The 9,956-nt window shown below is 40.2% G+C and overlaps 1 protein-coding gene across 8 annotated transcripts in view; it reads right to left on the bottom strand.

Annotated features, from left to right (window-relative positions):
• LOC137972392 (tetratricopeptide repeat protein 28-like) overlaps positions 1-9,756 on the bottom strand; it is a 27,845-nt gene extending 18,089 nt beyond the window's left edge. For 2 of the 8 annotated variants that reach the window (XM_068819095.1, XM_068819090.1), the window contains exons 1-4: positions 8,168-8,353; positions 2,359-2,426; positions 2,050-2,157; positions 1-489 (exon numbers count right to left, since the gene is read on the bottom strand). The exon at positions 1-489 is cut by the window's left edge and continues 2,511 nt beyond it. In XM_068819095.1, coding sequence (XP_068675196.1) covers positions 1-489; positions 2,050-2,088 — 528 coding nt within the window. In that variant the 5' untranslated portion in view covers positions 2,089-2,157; positions 2,359-2,426; positions 8,168-8,353. The other 6 variants (XM_068819096.1, XM_068819092.1, XM_068819094.1 and 3 more) reach the window with 6 other exon arrangements.
• Between the last annotated feature and the right edge of the window lie 200 nt (positions 9,757-9,956).

Raw genomic sequence — 9,956 nt, 5'->3', positions numbered from 1 at the left:
TTCAAGATAGATTACGGCTTTTTTAAAGTCCTTGAGACCGCAATAATCGACGCCAATATCACCGCAGACGCGTCCTTCTCTGGCCCTGTCCCCCAGTTCTTTGGAAATTTCAAGATGGAGCTCATTGTATGTTAAGGCTGTTTTAAAATTCCCAAGGTTGTAATGGGCACTGCCAAGAATCCCACAAGCATTGCCTTCTCGAATCATGTCTCCCAATTCATTAGCAATAATTAGATGACGCTCAAAGCAGGGAATGGCTTTTTCAAAATACCCGAGACGGTAATAAGCCATGCCAAGGTCACTATATGCCTGTGATTCTCTAAATCTGTTGCCCGATTCTTGGGCCAATTTTGCAAGTTTTTGAAGGTAGTCTATAGGGTTATTTGTTGTTCCTGGGACTTTGTGGCCAATGCTTACATTACAGCACTCTTGTTCTTCTCTAGCCCCATCTCGTTGTTCATTTGTTGTTGTTGATGTTGTTGTTACTCTCTATTGGAGTAGAGCAGAATTTTTTATCATTACTTTATTTGGAACAATAACTGCAACAAACTTAGAGTACCTAAAGTTCAGTTATTCACCATTCTTACTATACTCAACATGGCTGCTCAGTATTCATCTCTCTCTTTTTTTTCATTCATGTCCAATACACCCGACCCATAAAAGGTCGCAAAAGGGGTGACGCTTCGCGAAGGATCGTGACGGGTTACTACCGGTCACGAATCATTACCGACTGTCTCGACCGTCACACCGGAAGTCATGTCGCGAAAAGGGATAGCGGAAGTGAACTTCAGGTAGTGTGCACCTACCCCTGTGACGATCCAAGACAAGTCACCATGTTGGCGCAGACCGCAACGATCCGAGACGGCTCACGACGAACCGTCACAGCCGTGAAGTAACCGTGCACGCTAATGATGAGTCTAACACAAGTAAACAGGCGAAAAAGGCATGTGAATACTCAATCCTCCTTCTAAATAAAGGCGCCCACAAACATAACAAAACCCCAAAACACTCAAGGGGCCAACACAAATACACAAATAAACAGGTGAATCAGTGTTTGACACTTACGTTCTTACTAATTTGTCCTTAGGGCAACCAGTTTTGTTTTTTTAGTTGCCCGCCTTGTAAAGACCTGTTTCCATTAAAACTCAAATGAGGCTTGTAAAAATGTCAGTTTTGAGTAAAATGTGTGTAAAATGGGTTTGATAGACCAACGTGACTCCTGCTGTGTCCATGGTGTTCTAGTAGCCTTCACAGTTTTGCTTTGCCAAGCATACATTTAATACATTTCCTATCCTTTAAGAGATCAAGGGAGATTGCTTGACTATATCTCTCTCTGAGATTAGGCTGGTTTTGAATTAAATGCCGTTTGTCCAATAGTATGTTCTTTTAAGCCTTTTGAACCTGGTTGAAATTGCATGAAAAAAGGTAGAATTGTTCGATATCAAAGTACCGTATCCGAACGTATTTGGCCGTGGGAAAGCTAGGTTCCATTGTAACAGCCATTTTTCCGCCCAGAGAAAGATGGCGGCTACGAACATGTTCCTTCTTCCAATCTGTTTAAAGTGACTGGTAACAGTTTTGACGTTTGTACCAATATATTTTCAACAGAAAGTAAATGACAGCAAAGAGATGTAACATTGTTATTTTTTTATCGTGTTTGTGGTGACTACGACATATTACTAGTCACTTTCTTCGTTGATATTAGTCGACCAAAAATTCTGATTGCCCGATCGGCAAGTCTTAGAGTTGTTTTACTTGCCCACAGAAATATTTCGTTTGCCCCAAGCAATCGGGCAAGCGTTAGTGTCGAACACTGGGAATGAAGTGTGTGAGTATAAAAAAAAAGTCAATCAGCTGGTATAGTAATACAAAACTAATTACTTTTCGATGCTTAGGTGAAAACAGCTCTAACATTTGGGTGCGTTAAGTGGCATTGCTAATGGAATTACTGACCATAGGAGGTACAACATAATTTTTATGTAATGATCAGCTTGGTAGAGAACTATTGATTTTTTTTTTTCAGCTGTTTGTAAAGTCAACAGGACTTACTTGGCCTTGTACAGACTGACATTCACCTCTGCTGTTCATCTTAACTTCATTTGTTTCTTCAGCAACTTTTTTCCTTAAATCCACCAACTTCTGGTTATTCTTGTTAGTCTTCGAGCAGTCAAGATAAGTGTCCCAGAGAATACAAAATTTAAAAATACCGTTAAATAACCATCTTAAATTCCTTGCAATATTGAAATTGATTTATGTTGTTTAAAAAACCTATAAAAAGCAACTGACGAGCAGGCATGCAGCTTGAATCATCTAAGTTGACATCGATTTATCATAAACCTTCAAAGCTTCAAAGGATACGGCCAGTCCTTTATCACACCAGCTAATGGCTTCCTTATACAGATGAAGCTCTATGCAGGCACTTGCTCCTGAAAAGAAATTACTCAGAGTTTCACAGGCAATAGATGTTGACTTTAATAATTATTCCTAAAAAAGTTGAAGAGGGCTTCTAATAATTAAAGAAATTTACTGTAAATAATTCAATCAATCAATCACAAGTAAATAGCGCTATCCATCCTTCAAACAACTCAGGGCCAGGAGTACGAACTGGTAGATGTGTGTGCGCAAAAGTGTGGGTTGGTATTTAGCCTGTGTACAGCCGACCCAGGCGCTCCCTCCCCTTACTTGTGTCTGTACATATAACTAAGACCTGCTGTGCGGCATTTCATCTTTATAATACAAGGAGAATCAGAAAATACCTTACAAAGGAATGTACCGGAACTCTTATCCATGCTTTTAATGATATTTTAGAATAAAATAGATGTTAATGCTGGTAAGCAAATACTGGGCAGCGCCTGGGAGGAGAGTGTGACTTCCCATCACGTGACTACCTTATTTGGCTATTTCATTCATCCCGCCATGCGAGCCTTCTCAGTTTGACATTTCCAAAGCTCAACTAGTTCTGTTTTTTCCGTTGAGTAATTTAATCCCTCCCTCCCGCCCATTTTGCTTTCTGGTTCTCTTGTATTTTATTTTATTTTTTCCTTATGAGCTTCTGTAACCTATTCAATAGTTCTCCTTAATAAAATATGGGCGGGGAATTGCTGCCTGCGGCACCCCTTCAGCCCTGTGCTGAAGCCCCGTTAGGGAGGGGGCATATTGTTACTCTGCTGGACTGGGTTAACTTGGCCCCAGGACATTATGCCAGCAACTATGCCCGCCTTGCAATACAGGCATGAGGCACCCCCTCGGCTAGTTGCCGAGGCCCCTCATCCGGTGGTCCATACCGGCGGTGGGTATTATCCGCGCCTTGCCAGTACATTCCCTGCCCCTCGTTTATGCCCAAGTTGTTGTGTATTGTCTTTTATTGCGTACCAAAGCATTAATATCTAGTAAATTAGATTATTGAAATAGCTTGCTGTATGGGGCACCTAACTACCTTTTGCAAAAAATGCAATGTGTCCAGAATGCCATGACGTGGTTAATTTTTTCAGGAGAGCAAGTTTTCGCAAGTGACGCCTCTACTTAGATCATTGCACTGGCTGCCTGTCACACAACGTATACATTTTAAATTTTTAAAACAATTTTTAAAGCCATACATGGTCAAGCTCTGTCTTACATAGGCGACCTTATTTCAGTAAGGAGAAGTGGTAGATACAATCTAAGATCTAATAATAGTTTAATTTGTAATTTTAGTTAGTTCTGGTAAGATCATCAACACTCGGTAATCGCTCTTTTCACGTGAAAAAAGCCCCTAAGCTGTGGAACACTCACAGCCTTCCGGAACACATACGAAATATAAAACCTTTAGGTTGTTTCAAGAAGGTTATTAAGACACTATTATTTCAGAAAGCTTGTTATTAATGAATCATTACTTTTAAATGTGATTCCTTTTAGCTTCTTCATTTTGATTACTATTGTTGTAATTTGGTTCCTTTCATAATTTATTCATACACCTTTGGTTGTTGCATATTTATTTCATGTAATCAATATTAACGATGAACTGATATATGAAATGGATCATATATGAACTGCAGATATGAAATCAAGTGAAGAGCGAGGATCATAGCTCTATGATCCTTGCAGTTATGAACGCAATTTTTGCAATTGCATAAAGAAGCCTGAAAAATTCACGACTTCAACGGCGTTTGAACCCGTGACCTCGCGATACCGGTGCGACGCTCTAACCAACTCAACTGAGCTATGAAGCCACTGACATTGGGAGCTGGTCATTTGTGGGTTCTAATGTTCCCGTGAGGAATGAATCAACAATGAAATGATATACGAAATGGATCATATGAACTGCGGATATGAAATCAAGTGAAGCTATGATCCTTGCAGTTATGAACATCGTTGATTCATTCCATGAAGACAAACATCAAATTAACAAGTGAGACAAAAGTAAACATGTCTACATAACCTAGACCCTGAGGAGCCTTTGGGGTGGACAGTAGCTCCACCAGCTTCCTTCGTCTCTCTGCCCCCGGTACAGTGAACAAAGTTACTAAATTACTCAACTTCTCTATCAATAGTGAATCCAGGCAACAAGAGTGGAAATGCAGTATCATGACCCCTGTTTTTAAGAAAGACAAGAACACAAACCAAGCCAACTATCATCTCATCTGAATCTTGACTGCATTGTCCAAAGTTTATAAGAGGATTATGTACAAACAATTACACCACGTCTTTCAAAGTCATCTATCGTTGAACATGTCAGGATTTTCAAAGTACCACTCTTGCTGTTCTGCTCGTCTGAAAATGTCCAAAGACTGGAGGAGATCTCTACACAAAAGGGAAGCAGTTGTTGCAGTTGCCATAGATCTTAGCAAAGCATTTAACTCAATCAATCACAGTCTATTGCTGGCCAAACTTCGTGCATATGGTCTTTCCTCAGCGGCCTTGCAGCTGATGACCTCTTACCTGACAGGCCGCAAACAGAGAGTTAATTACCCCATTGACTCCCAGGGGTTCCCCATTGATGAGTAGAAGCATCTGGTGTTAAACAGAGTAAAATACAAAGTATCGCCAGTTCAGGCTGGCTTGGGAGTCAAAGGGGGTTAAAGGTCATGTGATATGTTCTAGTTACAGAGACGTTAATGTTGGTGTACCTCAGGGTTCCCTTCTGGGGCCTCTTCTGTTTAACAGTTTTATTAACAATTTGAACTTTTTCCTTCCTCATACATGTATGTCTTTAAGACTCTATGCAGATGATACTACAGGTTATTATTCTGACCTACCGTGCTGAAGTTTGTTGGGAACTCTGAGCTTAGCTTATTGTCATCCTGGTTTGATCAGAACCATCTCCTTCTCAACAATGATAAGACCCAGGCACTGCCCATAAGGCCATGTTCATATGCATACGACCTTGTTCTATTCAGTATTAGTGTGGAGACCCAAGAATCCACAAAAATTCTGGGGATTACATTGTACACCGGACAAAATGTTGACCTTTAAGGATCATAATTATATCAGTGAGGGCAACTTAAGAAGGTACAAAAGGAACAAAACAAAATCATAGGGTACGATAGTGATGAGCCAATCCACCGGGTGGTGAACTGATATCTGAAGAACTGAATTATAGTTAAATCATGTCTGACAGTTGGCTGACTTCAATAACGTCTGAATAATAATCCTGCTGTGGAGTGTAAATAAATTGGCTGCTACTTGGCTCCGGAGCTTCTCAGGGATTTCATGTGACTATAGAGGCTGACTTTGATTACATGTTCTTTAAAGTTTGTCCACATCTCATACATGTAAATATTTTTATAGGTGACTAAGTCCTTGACTTGACCACTCATACGTGGACCAGGCCACTACATCTCTGGCTTTCCCAAGGCATGACTTGATCCTTAGATGGCTTAAATGAATTCTGGATAATATCTCTTCTCACAGGAGCTTGGGAATGTTGACCTTATGACTCTTGCAAAGCACTCCGTTAGGTACTGTGATCTCATCCTGATAGGGCCAGTACTTTCTTTTGGGGATTGGTACTCGTTCTTTGCCTTCTGGTTATAACAGTAACTGTTGTTTTGAGTGTCATTTCATCAGGAGTATATCTTGAACTGTACATGTTTGCAGCTGGGCTAATCTCTCACGAAATAGTTAAATAGGGTGAGAGGGGCTGAGGATTTCCAGTTCTGCGGCAAACTCTTCACTGCTTCTTTCTAATCCTTCCCTGTGGCTCTGGAGAGACGACTGGCCAAAAGATTTGACTATCTTTTTTGTAATGAAAATCAAAATTTGCGGCACAATAGACGCAATAAAATCCCTTAAAGGTGGCCGTGCTGAGTGGATCAGTTTCCTGACAATTGCTTGCAAAGGCTTGTGGTCTGATTCTACTTGGACTTAATCTTCCTTGCCAGGTAGTGATGAAAACACTGGCATTCCTAACATGATTACTGAGCACTCTTTCTCGATTTGTGCATACATTTTTTGAAGGGATGTCAGTGCATGGGATGCACATGCCACCTTGGAGTAATGCGGCACCAACCCCATAATCACTTGCATCACACTGTTTCAAATTGGTGACTTAGCGTGAGGGTTGAAAAACTTCAGAACAGGGTGGTTGACCACCACCTTATGAACCCATTAACTCCTGGGATTGAGACTTGACAGATTTTACTCTGTCTGATGCTAGATGATTTTAATATACTCATCAGCTGGGGGCATGCTAAGGCACCCCTGAGGAGTGAATGGGTTAATTTTAGCCAGAGAAGATTCATGCTGGCATGACCAAAAAGAATGTTGTTTCTTTCATCATAAGCTTGCATAAAGAGTCAGCTACTTCAGAGAGGTGAGGCAGAAACTTTCAAAGATAACTCACAAAACCTAGACAACTGGAAAGCTCTTTCTTGTAAGTGGGGCTTGGCATTTGTTCAACATTTTTTACTTTTTTTCTGGATCTGGAATGAGCCCTTGACTACAGACTGTAGTGACAACATGACCCATGAAATTCACTTCTGCCTGCCTCTGATTGATCTCGACCTTATTTAGTTTCAGGTTCACCTCTCCTGCTCTTTGAAGGAGTCTCCTAAGGTTACTGTCACCATCTTTCCATGCTTGTTTGTGGGTGTCTCCGTGTCCTCATAACAAGGATGTCTTTAATGGCAGACAATTTTAGTTATCAACTAGGGGCGTCCAAGAGCACCTGAGGGGTCTCCGTTTACCCACTGACTCCAGCAAGTGAGACTTAACAGATTTTCCACGTATTCTGTCTAACGCCAGACAATTTTACTGGGATGTCAATGGATTAACGTCCCACTGGGAACTTACGAACAACAGACATTTCTGAGACGGCGCCTACACTCTAAAGTCCTTATCCGAGCTGAAAACCCTAAAATTAAATTTAGACCAAAGAAATAGCTTTCCATATTGGGGTCCTGTGGTATGAAGTTCACTCGACAGATGTACAAGAGACTTGGCGAAGATAGACACTTTGAAAGCTACTCTAAAATATAATAAAACTAGGCTTAACAAAATGACTTTCAGCAAAGGAACTAAAACAAACCTCAATAAGGATATCAATTTTCTATAATTATTATTAATGCATATTTTTATCTACTGCTGGTAATGTACATTACTCTTTTTAGTATGAAACTGCATTTTATTATTACTAAATAGACTATTAAGCTATATTGTGTTTCCAAGCATTTTTTAGTAGTAATTTTAAACTTTCATTGGGTACAATGTAGGTCCACATCAGCTGTAAAAGTTGCCACTACTGACCTGCATTACGAAATAAACCATGAATGTATGATGCTCAACCAACTCAGCCATTGGTCTGCAGTTGACTCAGATTCATAATTAGTACAAATGCACTAGACAGTTCCCTTATCTTTGAGCAGTACTTTAGGATGCAGCTGTATTGTGTTTAGAAATATTCTTGGTCCTATTATTTTCTGAATCAATCACCAAAGCCATTGTAACAGCAGCATCCGAACCCTTTTTTTTTAAAGACTGCTTTGCCGTTATTTCAGTTGCTTAATGTGTACGGTAACTGGATAATGTAAAGTTACTAACTGATAAATTGCTCGGAATGTGTAGTAGAATAAGATAAAAGACAATTACGTACTAAAGAGGTTCTACAATAAGCGAATCAACATGTGAGCCGTGCTTACACTTACATGTAATGTGCTTACTAGTGCTATTTGAAATAGGTGCTTAGACTTACATGCGAGACTCGCATCAGACTCACAGTTTGTCAAGACCTGCACTGAATTAGGTGCATTGGTTTTCTTGTTCAATGAGGCAGCAAAAGGTCCTCATAATTTACGGCCAGTGAGCATAAAATTCCATTACCTTCATTTAACATTTAAACTGAAGTATTTCGAGTACATGATTTGTATTAATTGCTGGTTTTCACTCACGTGATCAACAGCCATGTTTTTCGACGAAAACAAAAGGAAGCATTTGCATAATAATAGAGTTAAATTCCCAGAGGATTTGGTCGGAGCACCAACATGGCCACCTTTTCTTTTCTTTTTCTCTAACCCTAACCCAACATGGCAGTCGTGACGTCATGTGAAAACCGAGAATACTCACCTCTGACTTCTCTTTCTCCAGACTTCTTCCCTCTGACTCTAACCTGCGATCAGGCTCTATTTTTGTTTCGCGTGCTACGTAATGTGGAGTTGGCGAAGCGAAAAATAGAGCCTGACCAAATTCCTCTTCGAAATTCCTTCCGCCCACCGTTTTTGATTGATTGACATGTCCTTCGTCGGCCAATCAAATTTACTTCCATTTACACCAATACACGCGTGGACGGCAGATTCACGCTATTTTGTTTTGACCAAAGTTAATTACCGTGGGAGGAATATTATAAACGAATTCGAAAGTTACCGTTGGCTTTAATTTGAGAAAAACACATTTAAAGCATGGGGAATGTTTTCGACGAGTATATTGCGGCAAAGGCCGGTGTAATTCTCCCTCCGAACTTCACTGAATATGCAATCTGTCAAGCTTGACATCTTAATTTGTAATTGAGATAACCTAGCGTTTTGTCGTTGGACGGTTTGGCAATAGATTGTTAAAGAAAAAAAAGAGAAATACATTATTCCTTTAACGTGTTTCCCATGAAGGTTTCTTTGGTGATTTTTTCGGGTAATATCTTCAGTTGCAGTGTATTTCTAGAATTGCGCGCAGTAAAATCATGATACGTTTAGCTGTTTAATTTTTTGATGGAGTACGAACAGTAAGATGGAGTCGCAAAGTTTCTTTTATTGTTGTACAATTGATCTCTCTGGAAACATGCCATTTTAGTTTCTGGAGCGTGAGTTTTAAGTTAAATCAACTGGAAATATTATGAAGTGTGCAAAAAACCGTGTCATCAGTCATGTACAGTAAATAAATAAAGCCGTTTGATACAGATATTCAAAACATGCATTCGTGTAACTTGCGATTTTATCAGCATCTCCTCCTGTTGATATATATGTCCCTTGTCTCATCCAGGAAACCAAAATGCATCGGCTTTCATTGCCATTTGAAAGAACCAGCTATTTAGCGGCTTTCAAAACATCAGGGAACTTTGTGCCAAAGTTCTTTCAACCCCATGGCCACAGAGCTCGACAACGGAATCGCTAATTTCACTCGTTCCAGAGATTCAAACCCGATTCTGGACAAGTTATGAGATATTTCAGATGGCATATCTCCATTTATACAAAAAAAAATCAAGTTGCACCGTCCACGGCATTGTAAGAACAAAAGGGAGCAAATATCTTCGTACACTTATGGCGGATTAGTCTCGAGGACTTTGCGAGAGCTCCGCGCAATCACAATGGCATTTTCACTTCCGGCGTTTCAACAGCCAATCAGATCACGAGTTTGGTCGGCCAAAATTTGGCCGACCAAACGGAATTCTTGAGAGACTTTTGGTCAGGCCCAATTTTAGCGAGCGACGACATAAGAGAACATATGAGCTAAGCTAAAAATGGGCCTGATCGCAGGTTACTCTGACTCTGGCT

Source organism: Montipora foliosa, chromosome 10, assembly GCF_036669935.1.
Source record: "Montipora foliosa isolate CH-2021 chromosome 10, ASM3666993v2, whole genome shotgun sequence".
Lineage (NCBI taxonomy): Eukaryota > Metazoa > Cnidaria > Anthozoa > Scleractinia > Acroporidae > Montipora > Montipora foliosa.
This window is presented reverse-complemented; position numbering and strand designations above follow the sequence as displayed.